The 23,600-nt window shown below is 40.7% G+C and overlaps 4 protein-coding genes across 4 annotated transcripts; 2 read left to right on the plus strand and 2 right to left on the minus strand.

Annotated features, from left to right (window-relative positions):
* Positions 1 to 2,213: 2,213 nt before the first annotated feature.
* LOC103992150 (WUSCHEL-related homeobox 3B-like) lies at positions 2,214 to 3,012 on the minus strand. The gene is made up of 2 exons (XM_018828802.2): positions 2,644 to 3,012; positions 2,214 to 2,453 (listed from the first exon to the last, which is right to left on the minus strand). Exons 1-2 carry the CDS (start codon positions 3,010 to 3,012, stop codon positions 2,214 to 2,216), a joined length of 609 nt encoding a protein of 202 aa, XP_018684347.1.
* Positions 3,013 to 10,313: 7,301 nt separating this feature from the next.
* On the plus strand, positions 10,314 to 13,441 carry LOC135617533 (protein IQ-DOMAIN 2-like). The gene is made up of 6 exons (XM_065117871.1): positions 10,314 to 10,472; positions 10,804 to 10,910; positions 11,010 to 11,330; positions 12,025 to 12,246; positions 12,447 to 12,566; positions 12,645 to 13,441. Exons 2-6 carry the CDS (start codon positions 10,836 to 10,838, stop codon positions 13,317 to 13,319), a joined length of 1,413 nt encoding a protein of 470 aa, XP_064973943.1. The 5' UTR covers positions 10,314 to 10,472; positions 10,804 to 10,835; the 3' UTR covers positions 13,320 to 13,441.
* Positions 13,442 to 13,870: 429 nt separating this feature from the next.
* On the minus strand, positions 13,871 to 14,536 carry LOC103992153 (late embryogenesis abundant protein EMB564-like). The gene is made up of 2 exons (XM_009411754.2): positions 14,372 to 14,536; positions 13,871 to 14,267 (listed from the first exon to the last, which is right to left on the minus strand). Exons 1-2 carry the CDS (start codon positions 14,484 to 14,486, stop codon positions 14,101 to 14,103), a joined length of 282 nt encoding a protein of 93 aa, XP_009410029.2. The 5' UTR covers positions 14,487 to 14,536; the 3' UTR covers positions 13,871 to 14,100.
* A 4,363-nt stretch (positions 14,537 to 18,899) lies between these two features.
* Positions 18,900 to 23,197, plus strand: LOC103992154 (receptor-like protein 19). The gene is made up of 2 exons (XM_009411755.3): positions 18,900 to 22,424; positions 22,584 to 23,197. The coding sequence occupies exon 1, from the start codon at positions 19,039 to 19,041 to the stop codon at positions 22,384 to 22,386; it is 3,348 nt and encodes a 1,115-aa protein (XP_009410030.3). The 5' UTR covers positions 18,900 to 19,038; the 3' UTR covers positions 22,387 to 22,424; positions 22,584 to 23,197.
* The last annotated feature ends 403 nt before the right edge of the window (positions 23,198 to 23,600 follow it).

Raw genomic sequence — 23,600 nt, forward strand, 5'->3', positions numbered from 1 at the left:
ATATGTGCATCTTGAATTGTCTTCATCTAAAAGCATTCATGCTCATCTCTGCAAGTACTTTTCAAGTAGGACTAGGATACAATTAACCTCCTTCCTATTGGGTGCCAAACCTAAAAAGCAACCCTTAATTGCATGCTTGAATACAGAGATGACTTCATTAAATGGATGACAGGTAGCTCTCCCTGGTGGTTTTAATACCAGCAAAGGAGCTGCATGGTTATGCCAGTAGCTCATTTATGGTGACGATATGGTCACTTGATTTTGTCTACATGATGTGATTGACCATTCGAAATCACACTCGGATCAGTTTTTTTATGACTGTTGTATCTTGTTCCATTATCTGGTGATAGCTCAGACAATAATAGTTTTGCTTGACAATAGGTTTAAAAGACATGATAATGGAGTTGCTGTCGAGATATTTGAAGAGTTCGCAAGGCCCATTGGTTTCTGCCCGAGGAAGCCATCGACATTTGCTGATGAATTGTTATTGCTATGGGATGGTAATGTAGACAGACAATGTCTCTGTTATCCATGGAATATGGAGAAGAAGATGATGGATGATGAATTGTCATTTGCTTAATTACACATGTTTTAAGCCTGTTAGGGAACGAAATGAGACAGATGTACTCAAAATCTTATTGCATGGGTTTAGTGGGTTCATAACCATGAACTCCAAAGAATAGGATCAGACGACCTACAGATAGCTGTTGAATCTAGTCAAATCAGCTGAAATCTTTGACTTTGAGATCGGGAATGACAGAGAGGTGTTTTCCTGGTATTATAGCTGGTTTCCGGTAGGGGGCTCTATCATCAATAGAGCCCCCTATTGCTTGCTGATATCACTGTAAGCAAGAAGTAGTTGATGTGGTTGGGAAGAGATAAAAGCAGATGCAGAATCACAGAGAGATAACTCCGTTCTTTTACCAAGGAAAACTTGGTAAAAGAGCAGTCTGGGAGTCAATAAAGGAGCCTTTTTGCCTGGTGGCATAAGAGAGAATCCCAGCTTTCTCCTCCTCCGTCTTCTGGTTGGCTAGCAGCTACTGCTCAGCTTTTGGGATCCTGCAAGTTTCACCGTGTTGTTTCCACAGGCAAAGCAATCAATAGATGCGGCGTTTGTATTCCATCGTCCTACTGCGACACAAGGCATTCTGGAGCAGATCTACGGAGTTAATGCCGCTTGGAAAACTGCATTAGCTGCTGCCATCTACTGCGAAAAAGAAGAGCTAAACTGAATGCTGGAATGACATCTACTACTAATAATAAGACATACTATCAGAATCGGATTGAGTGTTCTGAAAATAATGATACGACGCATGATTCTGGAAATCATTCGAGTTATTTCACTGCGCTGGGTCAGATCACCCATTGGAGAGCTGAGAGTACTGGCTAGTGATGTAGCAACAAGTCTACCAAGTTCAAGGTGGCTTTCATTTCTTGTCACCTGCCAGCTTTAACAAACGTAAGAATGCATGATACGTTTTTAGACAAGATCTTGACACCGGTGATTGATTTGTAGCCACAGCAGAAGCTTGCAGTACTGTCATAATAAAAAAGTTGGATATAGTGTTACATAAATCCAGATCTCATCAGCACAGGAGTTTCCTATGGAGATAGAAAAGAAGAAACTATAACCATCACCGGTCACTCTAAAGCTGCTTCATTTTGCTCCCTCTGCATCTGTACCTTCTGTTTGCATCTTGCCGAAGCCAATACCAAGCACTCAGCTGCAGTTTTAGTGGTGCCAGAACCAAAGAATTCCGATGGTCTATCACACAGCCTGTGGCCCTAAATCTCTCTCTCTCTCTCTCTCTCTTTCAATCTATTCGATAGTAATTTACCTACGGCTACGGAAGGATGAAGGGGGTTGTATTTATTGTCTTTATTGACTGGTCGGAACCATTAAAGGCTTGATATCTACAAGTCAGCCGAGTACTGTTGCAGGCCTGGCAGCTTTTACAAGCAAGAGACAGACAAGAGAAGAGAAATAAAATCAAAAGCAACAGAACAGGAGCAGTGAAGAAAGAGAATCCCTGTGACAAAAGTCCACCAATATATAAAGAAAATATGATAATGCATGCAGATTGACGTACTGACTGGCTACTGAGTCATACAACGAGATTCTCTTCTACATGGAGGGGAAAAGGGGTTCGATAGAGAGCCAAACACAGTTCCATACGACCAGTTAGAGATCGAGGGAGATTAGTTTGTTCCCCTCAGCTGGGGGATGCAGACCTAGACTTGGAGGTGGTGCACTCGTCCTTGAGGCCAGTGCTTTTTGTAGGGAAGAGATCAAGAGTCTTGAGAGGTTTGCAGCATGGAGGATTAGTGGAGTGAATGTCCATCTTCGCTAGCCATTCATGCCCATTCAATGTGCTGTTTGTCAACGCAGTTACTTGGTCACCTTTGGTCTCCAACTTGCACAACAAATCCAGCCCCTGGGTTGCATCCGCATCCTGCACTATGCACGGTATCAACAAGGATGATAACAACAAGTGGCCTTCCTTCATACCATAATTAATGGGGCAATTACTTTTTATTGTAGAAGATGGTTTTAGATGCAGTAGTCGTAATCACTGTATGACTACTACAGAATCGTTCTTAGCTTGGTAGAATCAATAATTGTATCCGACTTGATTAGCAAACCAAGAGAATCTGGTAAGGAGAGGAAACCTGATGAGGGAAATGAGAGGTGGGGATATGATGGTGCAGAAGAGGAGCGTCCTGGAAGCAGTGCAACTGGCGACGAGGGAATAGCGCAAGTGGATAGCCTGAGCAAAGAAGGTGGTGGTGGATGCTAAGCCTCCTGCGGAGCTTCTGCCTTTCTCTGGCTTTATGGTTTTGGAACCAGTAGAACACATTCTTCCCCTCTATCCTGCCGTAGCGTGAGAGATGAGCTGTTATCTGCTGTATCTGAGAAGCATCTGGGGTGCGAACTCCACTTCTGTACAACTCCTCTAGTATCATCAGCTGCTCCGGCGTCGGACACCACCTTGTGGAAGGAGCTTGAGGCATCTCAAACTCGGCTTTGTCTCCTTTCTGGTGTCTTTGCACTAGTTAGAGTCTGGAAATATATATAGAGAGAGAGATGACGAATTGGAGTGGAGACAAGAGAGACAAAAGGGATGTGTGGACAACTGCAACATGGGGCCTAAGATAAAAGGTCGGGGAATTGCAAAGGAAGGAGGTAATAAGTACTGTCATGCTGATGTTTCTTTCTGATCACTGGCATTCAGCGGGGGATTCAATGGTGTTGCGACTTCTCTTTCTTTCCCTTCGTTTTTACTCCTTATAACTCCTTTTGCTTTAACTCGTTGCAGCTTCTTTTCAGGCTTTCGATCGAGCGAGAGAGAGAGAGAGAGAGAGAGAGAGAGAGAGAAAGGAATTATGGTTCATTACAGATCTGTTGCATAGGTGGATGGCCATCGAAGAGAGGGAATGACACGCAGCTTCTCACTTGCCTTTCTGTCTTCCCTTTTTGTGTGGGCTTAAATTATAAGGTGATGATGAGCAGTCCAACCATTGAAGCGCATGAACAGAATCTTCCTTGCATCAGATGCTATCCCTGTCGCTCCCTATGGCAAACCGTATGTAAATCTCCACCAATTGCTTAGCAAATCCAAAGAAATGCATGCATGAATGGAGTGCAACTAAGAATGATGTCCTTAACCAAATAGAGTAATGAGAGCTTATTTGTTGAACTCATCTTCGACAGGTTCTCTTTGCGGCAGTCAACGGAGGAGGCCAGAATTGGACCAGTTAAGATCCAGGCAACAAAAATTACAACACTCAGTAGCAATCAAAACTCTCAATACTGCTAATTATCCGGAATTCTAATTCTATCAATAAGATGAAAATATACATTTCAAACTATAGTTTGAACTAAGATCATTAAATCATAATATATCTCGATGAGCTAAAAAAATATAGCTTTCTGTGACTGAGATCAGAACCAAAATTAGCCTTCGAAGGCTCTATAACTCGACTCTACAAACCGAGGATAGCTGCTTCCATGATCCGAGTCTTCGCATCATTTTGCTAAACATTATACTACTTAGATTACCATCAAAATTATTCTTAAAGGGTCTCAGTGACATGATACATGATCAATAATAGAAAATTAATAATTATAATAATCTTCTGTTAAATCTTTCATCACTATTTCATCAAATAAAGTAAAATTAATCTTATATTATCGACTCAAAAATAATAATAATCAGTATCTTACATACCATTGCAAACGTTAGAAATATTATTGTTCACATGCAAAAGTATCAGATCGTCATGCAAATTAAATCGATGGGATCTAACGTCAAGACATACAAACACAGACTTAGTGTTGTTTCCTGAGGAAAACAAGATACTTGTATTCTTGGAGGAGTACATACAAAAGGATACATCAAAACATAGTTCTAAGTTGTTAACGACATATGCAAGTACAAGGCATCCTTTTAAGGATCGTAGTGGCTTATGATGGTGATATTGATTTCATGTCTGAAAAGATCACCCAGAGGTCGCTGCAGGTCTCATAATAAACCCTTTCGTCAACGTAGTCGCGTGTGTTATTTGTCTGTTGTTTTAACGTGCCTTTAAAACCTCGATCGGGTCCTATCTGAATTCAGCATTAAAACACTATGAATCACTTGCATGAACAACTCATATGCACATATGACTACAGGCAGCAGAGGTTCCATTTGCTGTGGGCTACTTAATTATCCACAATGAGAGACATAGCTAGTCTGTGCTAAGCATCAGTACGAGACAGGTACCGAGGTCCTTTCACAGCAAGGGCCAAGTCCCATGCGGTTGTGGGGTTTCATCCGCAGAGCTGCTGCCATGGATCGAAACTAGTTGGGAGCAAGAAACATAGATGGGGCATGCAGCATGGTTGCGAACTCCCAGGAGGAGATGGAAGAGATCTCAGTGGACTCTAACGTCAAGTAGCTCTGGGGCCTGAGTCCTCAACAGGCGCATAGCTTGGGATGCATGTGTAGTCACACATCACAGCCAGGCTGAAGGTCTTGGGGAACAAAAGGACTAATTTGTCTTGTCATGCCACATTTACGCTACATGATCCATGAGAGAGAGACAGAGATGGCTGCCTCCTCCTGCCTGTGATAGAAAAGGGCATGCAGTTCCAGCATTTGACCTTGTTTAGACTTTTTCAGACCTTTGATCTTTTTGGTGAACCTCAACAAGGGAGAATTTAGGTGGGACTTTTGGTTCATGATGAGAGTATAAATGAATCGTGTGATCTGATGGAGAATGGAGAGGGAAAGAAATAATAGTCAAACGCCCTATCAAAATAATATGCAGCCGTCCACTTTACTATATGGCGTTCTTCCAAGGTTGTGTTACCGAAGCTGTGTGTGAGTCAGTACTTTAGTGTCAAAGGAAGTCACTGTGGAAGCAACCATTGCAATGTATGCCATTAATCCTTTTGTCATTGCTCCCGACAAGGCCAATTTTTTTCTCTCCATGCATGAACCTTTTAGCACAGGTGGTGGAAAAAGTTTCATGCACAGATCCTCCTCATCTTCTTATACATTAGAGCATCAGAAGACCTATGGAAAGCTATACATAGAAGGCAGAAGAAGCAAGAATCCCGATTGATATGACCTCTATCCCCATCATATCTTAAATCATCACATTCTCCTCTCCATTAATATCTCGACTCTGCATGGATCCATCCATCCATCCAAGAGCCTTCTTGTGCTGTTCCCATCGCTCTGCCGATGCTATATCTCCCTTTGCTGCTGCTGCTGCTGCTACTCTCAAGATCTTGTCTTTACCGATAACATTCCAACTTTCAACGTTTCAGATCTCTCTCTCTCTCTCGACAGCAGTATAGGAGAGAGAGAAGCACAGCATCACCTCGATGTTCACCCCGACGCCTGCAAACCCTGAAGTCTAGTACGTGACAAGACGCCGCTTTTAGCGATGCATGGTTTCTGTCCGAGAGGGTTCTCTATTTGGAGCTAAGCAGCCCGTGGTACTTCTGGTGTGGGTGATGGGTTCACAGTTCTCTGTTGACCAGAGTGCGGCAGGGATAACAAGATCGGGACCCTAAATTTCCATCTCGAGTTTTTCGTTGTTGGGTGGTGGATTCTTCGATGCCTACGTGATGACGACGACTGTGCTGCTTTCAGAGAAGACAGTTCTCTGTTAGATTTTTTTTCTTAATCGTACTTGTGATCTAACGGTAAGCAAAAGTTTTGTTTTTGATATTTCATTTTGGATGATTTTTCTAAAATATATTTATATTTTGAATATTTCTCAAAACTCATTTCCTTCTTTTGTTTCTTTTCAAACAATATTTTTAGTTTAAAAATATCTAAAATATCTCTTAAAATTATTTTTTTAACAGTTTTCAACTGTTATAATATTTTTACTTAGCTTAGGATTTTTTTTTCTGAACTTTTGAATAATGTTTATTGAGTCTGTTTAGTTCAGTTATTTATTGAGTCTATTTAGTTCAGTTAAAATCGAATAATGATTTATTTAATATTTATTTATTATTAAAAGTCAAAGTCTAGATAGACGGAACTCTATAAATAGTGATGTAACCCTTTCTTTAAATCAATCAAGAAATCAATTAATGAAATATTATTCCACTGTGTGGACAAACCTTAGAAGGTCGATCCTCTCGAAGTGATCAAGGAGACCGATCCACTCAAAGCGATCATTATCATTCCATTTTCTCCCTTTTCTTCCACGATAAGACTTTAAGGTCTTATCATTTGGTATCTAAGCGACGATAAGATTTTAGAGTCTTATCAGCTCGTTTATAATATTTTTTAATAACGTTTATAGTATTTTATTAATATACTAAACATAATATTATTATTATTATTATTTTTAAACACGATAAGTGATAGCATATTATATTTCTTTAGTTATTATTTCTCATAAATCATTTATAATATTATATTTTTAGGTTTATAATTAGTTTGATTAAGGTTAGAAGTATATTTAGATTATCTATAATATTTTTATTATAGTGGTAAAAAATACTATAACTGTATAATAGACTAAAACATTATAACATGCGAAAATTTTTAAAGGATAGTTTAGGTTTTTTTAAATTAGAGATACTGTTTTAATAATAATAATAATAATAATAATAATAATAATAATAATAATAATAAGGGTAGTGATTAAAAAATCCGAAATATAAGTATTTTGGATATTTATTAGCTTAAGCACGATTAATGAAGCTGTCCATAAATGACAGAGCAGTAGCAGATACTGTAGAGTTGGTAGTATCTTCCATATGCATATATAATATATAGAACTATTAGTTTTATTTAATCGAGAATTCGATACAATAAATCCGGTAAGTATTTATTAGACACGTTATGTCCCCTACTTAAGATATATATAATAATTATTTTTTACTCTACAAGGAATCCAATCAATATTTATTGATACAAATATAGAAGGTGACAAAGATTGCCATGAGATATATTTTCTTACCAAAACGACGACTCCAATGATGATGAAATTATCTTTTCATATATATTTAAATTTAAATAAAATAAATACTTAAGTTTTTTTTTGACATTTGTTTTTACGATACACATAACGATATAGTTCTTTTAAGAAAGCATGATACAAGATACAAATATCTTTTGTAGTCAAATAATAACAAAACAAATGATAGGGAAAACAATTCCACACATATTTCTTAGCCATCAACATATCTTTTTATTAAAAATATATTATTGCAAACAAACCCAATATATCAGTGACTATTTCAAACTTTAATGACATGTGATTAATGTATAATTTATTTATTTTTATTTTTATCTGACACATTAATATAGTTTATGACATTGAACCCATTTATATTAAGTTAAAATATTTTTATTTAAGACCATATGATTTAATCTCAAAGAGTACTCCAGACATGCTCTTTAATAATTGTTAGTGATTCATATACTATTAAAAATTCAATTCCTCTGCTAAAATTTGATGTGGAACATTTCTAAGAGTCTTTTTTTTTTTCTTTCTTTTAATGTAGCATTCAGTTCAAACTTATGATACTGCAATCCGAGAAAGATGGAAGCATGTCCTCATCATACAAGAGCAGAAAGATACATGTGAACAACCACCTTATGACACTGCAAACCACATTCCTCCTTTAATTGATCTTAGGTTAGCATGCCACTTGCCACCCAAGTAAGCATCATATATGTAATTAAAGAGTATTTGTTTGATCATCTTTAGATCAGGCACCAATCAAGCTTGGCCAAGAGAAGCTCCTTCAAGACAAGGCTAATGCGAAGACTATATTAAAGAGTATTCCAGCTGCCAAATGCTACAAGACAAGAACAGGAAAACACTGGTTCAGTTTACACCCACACACAGTTAACAATGGCAGGAGTTTAAAGGCAATAGATAAATAATATTGATCGACATAAATCTTACATCGATTTTAGCATATCCTTTGATGGTTGATTTTTAAGAATTTTCTTTTGATTTTAAAGTCATCAATCCTTCCCAACAATAACTCCATAGATGACTTCTTGAAAAGTAGAATCAAGAAGAAATGACTAAATGACAGAAAATTCAAAGATATTTTTTGGAGGGGAGGATGGATCATCTGCCACCGACTACACACTACAGCTACCAAATTAGTGGCAATCCATTACGGTTTGTGCTGTCACTATTATTTAGGGGTTAGCTACAATGCTCCTTTCAGGTGACGAGAGCTGGAATGTCACCAACCACTTGTATCTAAACCTTCTCTTGTTCTTGGCAGTACACCATGACAAGCCAATGCCAGCAGCTTTGATGCCCCCTCTTCCCATCCTTGTTGGCTAACCCAAGACAGTCCACTATACGATTGATCATGACGCACTCGTTCTTTCTTCCTTTGCTCCCATTAAATCTCATGACAAATTGGTCGAAGGAGCCATTGTTTACATCACATCGTCACTTTCGATGCTTGTAGCTTAAAAGATAAGCTGTTGGTGTGGAGAACTCGTCCGTTGTATATTGGCCGGTTCACCTTTTCTTTTGTCGGACATCCTTGCACTCACCATCCGAGCTTTATCCAGCATCATCCATGGTGGAGTTTTAAGCGTGGCCGCAGGACTAGATTTCCATTATTGATTTGTTGCTGTTTGCTTGGATGGATAAGCACGAAGGTCGCAGAGGTATCAATCTCATCATGAAAACTCTCATTCAACTACCAGTGTATATACATACATACACAACATCAAAATTTAGATGTCAAATTCTATCTAAAACATCAAGATGTATACCTCTCACCAGATTCACTGAACATATACATAAGAATCAACACTGCTTTTCATTTGCAAACATGTCAATGACAAGATGAGTACGATTAAAATGCCATCAAGATCATCACAACAGTGCTGCCAAAGTCGATATAGTCTCTCAAATTGTTTATTGTTGTGACTCGTAGAAGCAAACGATAACTATACCCCACGAGAACACATTCCATGCTGGTGCTCAATTACCAAACGTAAATTTAGAGTACTCTCTTGCACAAGAAGAAATGTTGTTGCATGACAGAGAAAAAAAAGGTGTGTTAATCTTGTGATGCAAATGCAAGATGAATTGAAGAGAATTAGTAAATGGTCATCCATTTTAAGTCAGAAAAATGAAATCAAGACCATTCAATACATCAAAAGGAATGTGTTGCCAGCTAATGCTTTGGACTTGTGAGCACATTACGATCATCAATCTGCTTACTGATTTATGATTCGGTATCCAGATATGCACCTCACCAGCTTTCGAGATCAGGGATGTGCTTAATCATTTTTTAAGGAAGCAAACTGGTGTGATATTTTCATTTAGAAAACACTTTTCACAGTTCATCAACAGCCTGCAATATCATCATCCATGTGATCTTTGACAAGGCTTGAAAGGAGAGAGAGAGAGAGAGAGAGAGAGAAGATTCAATATGTATGGATTCCGTATATGGTCTACAATTCTTTGCTCGCAGCTTCGCTGCTTCCAATGTCCTATAACCTCAAAATAATACCACCAAGCTTAGTTTAATAGCGTTCTGCACCTCGTCCGTGACGGTCGGTGAGTGTACCGCGAAGCACGTTATCCCGCTCTCCAGCTCGTTAGATCCCGAATCGACCACTCGTCACCCGCCACGTCGGATACTTGACTCTTGATCGGGCAGTTATCCGACCCAAATCTCTCTTTTACCTAACCAATAAATATTTTTGTACCCATGTGTGGAATACCTGCTATTCGATTGGTTATGATACGCTTTCCCGGTGGGGCCAGCGACGGAACCCACCTTCTCTCTCTCTCTCTCTCGACCCACACCTGGCTTCATATCTTGCAACTGCTCTCTCTTGCAAGGAAACGAGGGGAAAGCGGGGTGATAGATTTCCTCCCTTGTTCTCTTGGTTTGCTCCGTTTGGTGTCGAAGGTTGAGGCGGGACAGACGGAGAGATTCATTCCGACGAGGTGGGAGGCACGACAAGGTAATGCGCTGTTCCGAATTCGCATCGGATGATTCGTTAACCAGCTCCTAAGATAGGGTTCCTCTTGTCCACTTCGATGCATCTTGTTCCTTTCCCCTTTCGCCTCGTACCGTCTAGATTTTGCTAAAAGCCCTGTCAAATCTGGTTTTGTACTCTTTCTTCCTTTGCAAGAACATTATATTTCGTTGGCCGAAAAGATGTTCTTTTTTTTTGGGTAATTCCATTGATCTCAGTGGATCGGAATGAAGAGAGAATCTGAGTGGATCAGGATGTGCTGTTTCGAATGCGTTTGTTCTGATGTGTTGATTTGAATTCCGTGAAACTTGTTTAGTTGCTGTGAATTAGAAGAAGGCAAGCGAGAACATGGGGAAGAAGGCAAAGTGGTTTGGGGCCGTGAAGAAGGTCTTCAGCCCTGAATCAAAGGAGAAGAAGAAAGAGGTCCGGATTACGCCCTAATTCCTTTGCCTATCTGTTCTGTGCTACCAAATTGCTTCTGAGTAAAGAGAAAAAACTCGTCTTTGGTCTTCATTTCACCAGAGGTTGAAGAAGAAATTGGGAACGAGGACATTCAAAGCTGCAGATCCATGCCCCGCTGACTCGCTAGAATGTGCTGTTCCTCGCGAGGTACTTCCTCCACCTCAGACTCATCCGGAGGAGGACGAAGTAGTGGAGGGTGAGACTGAGCAGAGCAATCCTGCTCCCCCTGTAGCACTCGCCACCCCTGCTGCAACAGAGCCTGTTGCTACTGTTGAGGCTGCAACAGAGATCATTCAACTTGCAGCCACTACAAAGTTCCCCGGCAAGACGAGGGAAGAAATTGCTGCAATCGAGATCCAGACTGCCTTCCGAGCCTACATGGTTTGTGGATTCAGTCCTCTCTCATATCCATCCTCTACACAGAGGTTACAAATAAGCAGTATACGATGAAATTTAGTAGATGACATTTGTGACCAGTAGGCTGATTGGTGTCGTTAAATATTGTCTTGTATTCCTGCATGATAGTTAAGACTAGTGAGCTTTTGGTGAGAACATTTGTTCATCTTAGATATAAAGGTCAACAAGGCAACCTCATTGTCTAATTTCCCAAGAAGCTCATTTGTTAGTGCAAGTTCATCCACCAGAAGAATTACAAGCACATTGTTTGCAGCTTTGGTTCATCTTCTTATATGCAAAAAATCATAGATCATCAGCTGCAGACTTCCCAATAAATCATTTGTCTGTTCAGCATCCTTTTCTTCATGTAGGTCTATGGACAACAGTATTTTCCTTATTTTGTACAGATATTGCTTTTTCCATCTTAAATCATCAGTTTTCTTGAGATTATGGTTCATCAACATAATGAGATCTCTGAAGGACTTCAGCAGATGTCTGAAAGCTGGCCTTTGTGTATCTTGACCCAGATATGATTATTGGACTAATTTGCAACCTTTTTGCTTGGTTTACTGTCAATTACTGAATTATCCATCTTCAAGTTTGCTGCTATGTAAGTCTTGACTTCTGTAGCTGGTTGAAGGACCTTGACATGTTTTATCATTTGGATTCTTATGTGAAGGCAAGAAGAGAACTTCGGGCCATGAAAGGATTGGTCAGGTTGAAGTCACTAATGCATGGCAACTCTGTTAAGCGCCAAGCCACGACCACATTACGCTCCATGCAGACACTGGCAAGAGTTCAATCGCAGATCCTTTCAAGGAGAATGAGGTTAATGGAAGAGAACCAGGTTCTGCAGCGGCAAATGCTGCTTAAACATGAAAGAGACCTTGAGAATTTGAAGGTAAATTTCTGGATCCAGATGTTGCTTTCATGTGTTAGAAGAACATGCTCGGATGAAAGACTCTGTCCTCTTCTTTATCTGTCTGATTTCTCGTGTTCTCTTCCCAAGCCATACTTGCATTTACTACCGTTCAGCTACAAGAGAACACCATTCGAAGCATGTTGAACATCTTCACCCAGCTATGTTTTGTTGAATGGCAGATGGGAGAAGAATGGGATGATAGTTTACAATCGAGGGAACAAATTGAAGCAAGTCTGTTGGGCAAGCAGGAGGCTGCAGTAAGACGAGAAAGAGCACTGGCTTATGCATTCTCTCATCAGGTAATTGGCCGTGGTCTAGCTTTCATAAGATTCTGCGGCTTCAAGTACTTCAAGCTCTTGAAAATTGCTTTGCCTCAGTGGAAAAGCACCTCAAAATCGACGAATCCAATGTTTCTGGACCCCAACAACCTACAATGGGGTTGGAGCTGGGTGGAGCGGTGGACGGCAGCAAAGCCATGGGAGACGAGGGGCACAACAGATAAAGATCTCAGCAACGGCCGTGCCTCTGCCAAGAGTGCCACTGAGAACGATGCTTGTGCAGAAGCTAATCCAGATAAGCTCTCTTCAGCTGCCCGTAAACCCTCGACGGTACCACCTCCCACGAGAACCCCTCGGTTAACAGGGAAGACGAAATCTGCAAGCCCGAAACTTGGGTCGGCTTCATCGATCACCAGCATGCAGTCAGATAGATCCAGGAGGCGCAGCTTGGAGACAGCAGCGACAGCACCGGCGAGGGACGACGAGAGCTTAGCAGGTTCGCTGGCTGTTCGTAGCTACATGGCTCCCACGGAGTCAGCAAGAGCCAAATCCCGCTTCCAGAGTTTGTCAAACGACGATGCCGAGGCTCCAGATAAAGCTTCCATGGCTACCGCGAAGAAGAGGTTGTCTTTGCCTACCGGAGATAGGCATAACGCAGCGCCTCCAGCAGCGATGAGACGGAAGTCGGGTCCTCCGAAGGTGGATGTGGCATCTGCGAAGGATGGAGCAGGCCCAGATTTGACCACGATAGAATCGACGGGGGAGACAATGTAGTTCTGAAATGAGAAGACCCATCTGTTACCTCAAATTTACTTTACGATCATGATTCAAATCATTTGAAGTAAAATGTTTGTAAGTGACAGCTTAATTTACAGTGATTTGTTCTTTTGTATTAACACACCTTGGCGACGAGGGGTTAATCTCAATCATGCATCGATGGTACGAGACATTCCCAATCCTGATGAGGGGTTCTGTTCGAGTCGTTCTTTCGGCGCCTCCGTATGATGAGATCAACAATGATGGGTGTTCCGGATGCCCTCAGTTAAGCAGCTCTTGTTCAAATCATTTGTGTGGACACAGTCTTGAACTTCTCCTGTTCTTGTTGATGAGGCATGGATTTGGTTTCAGGGTTTTGAGGCTTCAGCCAGGCATTGATACTGCTTGCTAGGACGGCCCTCGTCAGTCGTCGGATGGAATTACTAATGACACTATTGAGGTCAGATCAAATCGGCTCTGTGTTCTCTTATGTTAAAAGTGCATAGGACAGAAGTTAATGGCGCTTCGTTGATCGATCTCTTCTCGTTCACAGAGAACGTTTTGAGACGTGAGACGGACATGCTAGTGCTTTAAAACTTGATAGCAAGATCTACAACACAAAGTCGCGTATCCACAGACTGCCTCCCCTTCGCCGCCCAAAACCATACCTCCATGGGTACCAACACAAGCACAAGACTCGACACCATGGACACCGACAGCATCCTACAGCACACTACGCATACACTATTTCCTACCTGTATCTAACACATTTATGGTAAGCTTCCATCACCGGAAGATATTAGTCATCGCGCTTCCTGAACTTGGACTCGTCGATTTCGATGCCTTCCCTCTGCGCACGCTCCCCTCCCGACTCCTCCGTGGTACCCAGCCCGCCTTTGCGCCCCATCTCATGATACCCTTCCGTCCCCATTTGCTCCCTCCTCGTCTGCCCTCCACGGCTCCGTCCTACACATCGACAGCATTGTAGTTTCATGGCATAATTAAATCAGAGAAGATGCAGAAAGAAACTACTGCTGTTCAGTGATGGTATGAGCGTATGTAGTACAGACCTTCAGCGAGGCGTTCCTGTGCATCCAGGCTCTTCCCGCCGGTTCCGCCTGGTACGACGGTCTCCCCGCGCCTCGCCTTCTCGTCAAGCTCGCGCCTTTCTTGCTCCGACGACATCCTTCCGAAACTCCGGTATCAACCCTCGTTGGACCTCTTGATAACGTTCAAACACCGTACGTGGGCTTTGTGGGGGGAACGACGAAGCTCTTATAAAGGAGCAGCGGGCGGTGGGGAATGAGATAGCTAAGCGACACGTAGAATCGAACTTGGAGGAAGAGGAGCGCGTGAGGGTTGACGAGGCGACACGTTTGGCGCGCGAGTCGGCCGCAGAGACACGAGTCCGTCGGCTTCCCATGCAAACAGGTGCAAGGTGATGTATGTGTCCGGGTACGAGGAGGAGAGTCTTCCCGTGGGAGTCGACATCGATTGTGTACGATCAAGTGGCATTTTGCTGTCCCAATATACGTCACTGTAGCGTATTAGTGTCTCCCGTTTGCTTTGTCCGGTGGCACAAATCATAATATTAATTTATACCGTTTTAACAAGATTAATTAGCAAGAAGACGAGATGATACAGTACAAATGACCAATCAATGGGAACGCAAAGGCCTCCAAATGACATGCAAAACTAATTGGTCTACTCATGTTCTTCGAACTTAATGGAAGTCCACAGTGGGAGCCGTCTTAGTCAACGGAGACGTTTCAGATTGGTTGCAATAGCGAAGGGGAGGGGGAAATCCATCAACTTTCCAATCTTCTACAAGACTACGACCTAATACATTTTTTTCTTTATTTTTATTTTTGAGGTGATGTGCGTAGATTTCATTAAATATCGATGTATTTGAACAATGTATATTTTAAATATAATTTAATATTTGATAAATATTTTTCAAATCATGTTTCATCTGAGTGTTGTATTACAAATGCTTTGATGTTATCTTAACATTATCATTTTAATATTTATGAGATGCTAATATAATTTTTTAAATATTTAAAATATATTATGATATTATTTAAAATAAAACTAACATGATTCATGTCTTCTATTTTAAATATTATTATATATTTATTTATTATAATTATAGGTCATATACATTTTTTTCTAAGATTACACATATTTATTTTATTTACTTGTTAGTTTAAGTAAAAAAAAGTATTGCTTTTGAATAAATAATTAAAATATTAAAAAATAAATTTATCATGTAATATTCAATGAACTTTTGAAACATGATTTTACCAAGCAATTTATCAGATACTTAAAAGTATTTTATAAATGACATTCACTCAAGGTACAATAAAAATATAAATATATTCTCAAACATAACCTACAAAGCTTCTTTGCTGGTTGATTATTTGTCACGTCCGAAGGCACCGAAGAATAAATCCTCGCTATCTATGGTTTACTCCGGAATTTGCTTCAGTAATTCTAATAGTCTTTTAGATTATAATGCTTTTCAAGCTCGCTCAATCCACTCTCAAGCCAAACTTGTCATCCACTTGGATTCGTTTCGTATTTATCTAATAGCAAGTTTGACTCACAACAATACTTTAGAAACTGTGTTTGGACAAATCCTCATCTCCACGTCATAACTTCGCATCTTTATCCCACTTTGCTATTCTTTACTTTTATTGTTTCTTATACTGTAAGTTATCCATATAAGACTCTGTATGTTTGGACACTGTTGCTGCTGTCGTGTCTTTCTCTTCTATGACTTTTCGCTCGTATACACTTTTCATTCAAGAATTTAGACAATCAAGTGTCTTTCTTCGTCTTTCTTTAATTATAGATGTCATATAAATTAATCAATGATACGCATGACATCAAATGTATTTTTTTATTATATTATTTAATATTTTATCACTTCATATTATATATATATATATATATATATATATATATATATATATATATATATATATATATATTATGAGATTCATCTTTAAACACATACCTTAAATAATCATGATCATAGATTACTCGAGAGGGATATCGAGATAACATAATAGACTGATGTACTGAATATCTATCCATGAAGGTATTTGGTCTCATAGCTGCTTGTGTCGGAACACTAGGGATATGTGCTCATTAGAGAATGAGTTTACTGATTGATCCACTCACGGAATATTGGATGGTTGATGATACCTTACTATCAGACAACAATTCCGTAGTCCTAGTGATGTATCTGGTCCTTAGACTTGAGACACCAAGGATGTTTTATGTGAGTACTCCAATTTTTTATACCAGATTTATAGGCTTAGAAGTTCTAGATCTTGTGCAGTCGATCATCGGGAGTGGTGACCAACTTTACAAGGACTATTGAGTATCGATAAAAGATCATCCATTCTCGGTGTCATGAGAGGAATATCTCATGTGTTCTTAATCAGACAAATTTCGTAGTCCTAGTGATGTATCTGGTCCTTAGACTTGAGACACCAAGGATGTTTTATGTGAGTACTCCAATTTTTTATACCAGATTTATAGGCTTAGAAGTTCTAGATCTTGTGCAGTCGATCATCGGGAGTGGTGACCAACTTTACAAGGACTATTGAGTATCGATAAAAGATCATCCATTCTCGGTGTCATGAGAGGAATATCTCATGTGTTCTTGATCAGACAAATTCCGTAGTCCTAGTGATGTATCTGGTCCTTAGACTTGAGACACCAATGATGTTTTATGTGAGTACTCCAATTTTTTATACCAGATTTATAGGCTTAGAAGTTCTAGATCTTGTGCAGTCGATCATCGGGAGTGGTGACCAACTTTACAAGGACTATTGAGTATCGATAAAAGATCATCCATTCTCGGTGTCATGAGAGGAATATCTCATGTGTTCTTAATCAGACAAATCCCTAGCTAGGGTCATTCGGATTGAGAAAGAAAGAGTTCTCTAGGAGAATCCGATTAGAACGAGACTTGAGTAGAAATTATTTAAGCTTGATAGAACCATACCCGATATATGGTCTTTGGGGTATTAGAGGGATGAGAGACTATAGATACACAGTAACTGAGGATAGATATGTTCAAATGATTGGATTCTCCTGTATCATTTGGGGGCTACGACGTAGTAGCCTGATACGTCCGCAATCGATGAGTCAAGTGAATTATTATGAAGATAATAATTCACCGATCTAGAAGGAGTTCTAAGAAGTATGACCCATGACCAGCTCTATATTAGACTTAGAGGGTCACATACATATGGTGGGCGTTGCGACGAGTAGAGGTTCGGATATGAGATATCCGTCGGAGCTCCTATCTTATTGGATATCCAATAAGCTTCTGAATTATTGAATCCTATAGATGAGATCCAAATAAGAGCCAATGAGAGATTATTGGATAGAGATCCACTAATCTAAGAGGCTTGGATAATTGGATGGAGATCTAATATCCAATATAACACGATCTATTAGGGTTAAGTTAATAGGGGACTCTATAAATATGAGGAAACCAAAGACCCATAGGCCAAATGTTTCTTGGTTATCCCCTTCTATTCTCCTCCTCAAATAACAGACGTAGAGTTTTGGACAGTGATTAAAGGAGTATCGTCGTAGTCCTACTGTGCGAATCACTGTTAGGGAGAAGAATGCTTGATCTCATTCATTCTTTCCTGTCGATCGGTAGAGATTCAGAGATATATGATCTTCTAAGTAAAACTATCTCATAGATGAATTTAAATTTCACATATTTTTACACATCAATCTTCCTATTTTCTATTAGCTGTGTATATGACGTCGCCCCAGTAATTTTTTTTTAAGATCCATCTATCTCGTGTTAGCAAGCAACTAAAACCTTTCGCTCGTTTTAGGAGGACGAAAAATGAATAAGAAAAAGAGAACATGCTAACCCTATATGGCTAGGTAAAGACCAGCGGTGAAACCAAAGTCACAAGCAAGTGGCAAAGTACCAAACAATCAATCTAATGGACATTAGATGAACTCATGTGTACCCCCAATGTCGTGAGACGCGATAAGGTTGGGCGATCGACGGAGCTGCACAACACTCCAAACGAAAGTGGTTGCAAAGTCATCATTTGCGGCCGACCCACGACAGCCTTCCTCCCATTTCAAACCCCTCATCATTGAAACGCGTTACTTTGTAGTTAAGCCTCCACCATTGCTGAAATGTTGGTTTTGCTACTGTAGTATACCTCGCAACACCATTTCTCACCTCTGCATAGGTCTGATCGGTAAATCGATTCAAATCTTAAGAGAATTCTGGTGTATTATTTATCTTATATTAATTATAATATTTTATATAAATTTTTAAATAAAATAAAACTTAAAATTCAACATTCTGTAACGATTTTTATTCTTAAAATTTTTTATTAATTTATTTATGAGTAATTTATAAAATTTTATCCATTCTAATTTTGATTCAAATTATTATTATTTTTTATTTTCAGTAAAAATAATTTTAAAATAAAATATAATTTCAAATCAGTGGCAAAGAAACAATTTCGGTTACAATTTCAACCGGAAACGATTACGACACCTCTCTACTCCTCTTCTCTAATCATAAAAGAGAAGCATCTACATTATTAAAGCAGACTATATCTCTGTTCATTTTAATCGCGTCCTCCCCTCGTTCAGAGTCCCTGATGCGGTTAAACTCAGTGTCTCTCCTCCCCTCTCCCTCTCCCTCTCCCTCTCCCTCTCCCCATTCTTCCCTGCCATGAGTTCATCTTGCAACCATCACCTCCTCCTCCTACTCCTTCTACTCTGCCTGATAAGGTCCTTCTCTACTGAGCTAATCGCCGCCGCTCTATGCCTACCGGAGGAGAGCTCCGCCCTCCTCCAGCTCAAGAATGGCTTCTCCAACTACTCCTCAAAGCTCGCGTCTTGGCAGCCGGGCTCCGACTGCTGCCTCTGGGACGGCGTTACCTGCGACCCGGCCACCGGTCGCGTTACCGCCCTCGACCTTAGCGGCCGGTCCCTCTCGGGCGGGCTCGACCGTAGCCTCTTCAATCTCACCTCACTCACCTCCCTCAATCTCGCCTACAACCTGTTCCGAGGAATTCGCCTCTTGGATTTTCCGTTCTCGAAGCTCGCCAATCTCGCCGTCCTCAACCTCTCCAACGCTGGGTTTGGTGGTCAAATCCCCGCCGGTATTGGGCGCCTCGAGAAGCTGGTGTCGCTTGATCTCTCCACCTTATACTTGGAGGAGCTCCCTAACACCACTCTAAAGCTGCAGGACCCCGACCTTGGAACCATCATTCGCAACCTCAGCAATCTGAAAGAACTCCTCTTGGATGGCGTTAACATCTCCGCCGATGGGTACGACTGGTGCCGGGCGGTGTCGGCTTCCACCCCGGGCCTTCAATTTCTAAGCTTGATGGGCTGTTCTCTCACCGGGCCGCTTCATTCTTCCCTCGCTGGCCTCCGGTCGCTGTCGAGACTCCGCCTGGATCAGAATAATTTGAACTCCAGTTTGCCCGAATTCTTCGGTAATTTTTCTTCTTTGATCGTGCTTCGCATGTCTTCCTGTCGGCTTCAGGGATCCATTCCCCAAGGCATATTTCGGCTTACGAATCTGACAGTGCTTGATGTTTCTGATAATCCGATGCTTTCCGGACGTTTGTCCCATTTCCCCGAAGACTCTGCTCTGGAAAGCTTGGTTCTTTCCGATACGAACTTATCCGGGCCTTTACCTCCGTCGATCGGTAACCTCAAGGCTTTGTCAAGATTGCTGCTTTCTCAATGCAGCTTTTCCGGATCGATACCGCGTTCGATCGCAAATCTCACTCAGTTGGCTCACTTGGACCTTTCTTTCAATGGTTTCAGTGGTGAGATCCCTCCAGTGCGGCAATGGTCGAAGATTTCAGAGATAATTCTTACATCTAATAATCTGACAGGACCAATTCCTTCTTCCTTGGGCAACGAGGGGCTTCGCAATCTTACCAAGATCGATATGAGGAATAATTCTCTCTCTGGATCAATCCCTGGTTCGCTGTTTGCTCTGCCTTCTTTGCAGCTTCTGCAGCTCAGCCAGAATCAGTTCTCGGCTCAGTTGGAAGAGTTCTCGATCGCTTCTCCCTCCCTGAATACCGTTGATCTGAGTAATAATAAGCTGCAAGGGTCAATTCCGACCTCACTTATCAAGCTCTCGGGACTGAAAGTTCTTTCGCTTGCATCAAACAACTTCAGTGGCACGCTGGAAATAGATCGATTCCAGAACTTGAGAAATCTTTCTAATCTGGATCTCTCAAATAATATGTTTTCAGTAAGAGATGGGTCTAATAGTTCACGGTATGGTTCTTTCCCCAAGATCAGTACGCTGAAGTTGGTATCCTGCAACTTAGAAAAGATCCCTGCATTCTTGCAAAGCCAAGATCAGATCAGTTCACTGGACCTCTCCAACAACAGGATTCCTGGTGCCATTCCCAGGTGGATATGGAGCATTGGCAATGGAAAATTTAATTACTTGAATCTCTCTTTTAACTTGTTTACCTCTGTAGAAAGACCACCGCCAGATCTCAGCAATAGTTCTATGATGATTCTGGATCTCCATCACAACATGCTTCAAGGGCCCATCCCACTCCTTCCATTGAACGCCATCGTCTTGGACTACTCGCAAAACAACTTCACGTCTTCCATCCCTGCAAGTTTCAGCACCTACCTTAACTACACCATTCTCTTGTCACTCTCTAATAACAGTCTTACGGGCGAAATTCCATTTTCAATTTGTAGTGCAAGCTATCTCCAAGTCCTTGATCTTTCAGACAACAACTTGAGTGGTTCAATCCCATCGTGTCTTATGGAGAGCAGCATTGAATTGGGTGTACTAAATCTGAGGGGAAACCAGTTCCATGGAAGCATCCCTGAGAATATTAGTGAACTATGTGCACTCCGGACAATAAACCTCAACCAGAATCAGCTGGAAGGGAAGCTGCCTAGATCTTTGGCAAATTGTTATTTGTTAGAAGTCTTAGACCTTGGAAACAATCAATTTGTGGACACCTTCCCATACTGGCTGGGGAATCTTTCTGCACTGCGGGTTCTTGTTTTGAAGTCCAACAGATTCTATGGAGCCCCTGTACATCTTCCTGGAACCAAAGAAAGCAATTGCACCTTCTTGAAGCTGCAAATCTTTGATTTGTCATCCAACCAGTTCACCGGAAATCTGCCAGAAAATTGCTTTAAGAATTTGAAAGCCATGATGTTTAGATCTGATGATGGCCTCCAAACAGTGGAATACAAATTCTTGCAATTTAGTAAGTCATCATATTATCAAAACACTGTTACAATCATGAGCAAAGGGCAGTCCATGACACTATTAAAGGTCTTGACCATCTTCAGAGCCATTGACCTTTCAAATAATATGTTCAATGGCAGCATTCCGGAGGTGATTGGTGAGTTAAATTTATTGTGTGTGCTAAACATTTCACACAATTCCCTGATAGGTGAAATCCCTCCACAGCTTGGAAACATGTTGCAGCTTGAGTCATTGGACTTGTCTTTGAACAACCTCTCGGGGAAGATCCCTCGAGCGTTAGCATCACTGACTTTTCTCTCCTTTTTAAACCTCTCGTACAATAATTTAGTTGGACAGATTCCACAAGGCCCTCAATTTCAGACATTTTCAGACACCTCATTCGAAGGAAACGAAGGATTGTGTGGAACCCCATTCTTGAAGCAATGCGGAGAAGAAACTCACTCAGACTCCAAGTTATCATCCTCAGAGTCATCGACTGATCTAAATTGGCAATGCATAATCATAGGATTGGGGTTTGGAGGGGGTATGGCACTGTTTGTTGTGCCACTAATGATGTGGGATAAGGGCAAGAGATGGTACAATAAACACATCGACAAAATGCTTTGGGCCATCGTTCCAAGGTTGCCTTGTGAGACTTGTACAAATGTCAAGGTGGGAGCTGAGGATGTTAATTACGACACGGTCGAGATCGAAGATGAAGGTCGAAGATTTTGCCTATTCTGTACTCAACTAGAGTTGCGTTCAGGACAGGCCATAATTCATCATGTGGAGTGCTCTTGTCATTACAGATTGGCAGATGAGTCCTGAGATCCTGTTTATACTGAGGTTTTGATCCATCGATAGAGGTAAGTGAAGGTTGCACAGCTGTTAGTGTGAAGTTAGGCTTACGAGTGGAATCCACCATTATTTTTGGATTGCTTTCTGTACAGTAATCTGTGAAGGTTGCACAGATGTTAGTCCTGAGTTCTCGTCCTAAACTGTTGCTTTTGGGTTTTTATTTCCAGGACCACTTTTATCTCATAAACAACATGTTTGACGGGCTAGTTTGTGATCTTGATCTATTGCATCCAGGTTAGCTCAGGTGTTCCTTTCCATGACTTGGTCCTGTTATAACATTTGGATCAGACAGCTGATCAATTCATAATCTCTCTTTCCAGAGAGCTTGGCTGGAGGTAAGCAAATCCAGTTTAGATGCAACCAATCTTTCATTGTTAGAACCTTTAGAGGTCAGACGATTGCTTCTTTTAAAGTCCGATGGATTGGGGCCGTGGAGTGGGAAGGTCCACGTTGATTTCTCGGCAGCCAGATGAAAGGAGTGGGTATTTAGGGATGACATCAGTTGACTAGATTTCCTCTAAGATCAATCGTAGTTTCCCAAGATTTTTCTACTCTTTCTTCTACCGCCCTGAGATTGCCAAATGGGATGAGCTCCAGAAGTGTGTTAGAAAGGTCACATTATCCTGATCTCGCCATAGCATGGTGGAGTTTTCGGTGATTCAGTTGGAAAGGAACCTCGTACCTCTCAGCAAAATTCATATCTCTAATGTTTCCCGTCTTCTTGTTTTCAGCAACATAAATTGAGTAAACAGTATTCTATATATTTTGCTGATGACTTCAACCATTCATCTTTTGCGTTCGATGATACGTGGCTACGTTCAGAACTCAACACACTTTGCAGCACCGTCTCTCTCTCTCCCCACCTATATATGTATCCTTGGTAGCTGTGAGATAGCTATTAGAAAAAAAATATTATTAAATAAATCATAATAAGATTAACATGATCTTTTTTACTATTTTAATATTATATTATCATAATTTTAAATTATAAAAATTATGATGATATGTTATCATGAATATATTAATAATGGAGAACATAGAAATAATTTAATGAATATTTTACTTTTAGTATTGATTAAAAAATTATATTATATCATACTTGTCTCAACGATAGTGCTAATCTCAGTGATGCCACTAAGTTTTGTTAAGTTATCGACAATCTATGGTATTTGATATTTACTTGT

This window comes from Musa acuminata, chromosome BXJ2-7, assembly GCF_036884655.1.
Source record: "Musa acuminata AAA Group cultivar baxijiao chromosome BXJ2-7, Cavendish_Baxijiao_AAA, whole genome shotgun sequence".
Classification (NCBI taxonomy): domain Eukaryota; kingdom Viridiplantae; phylum Streptophyta; class Magnoliopsida; order Zingiberales; family Musaceae; genus Musa; species Musa acuminata.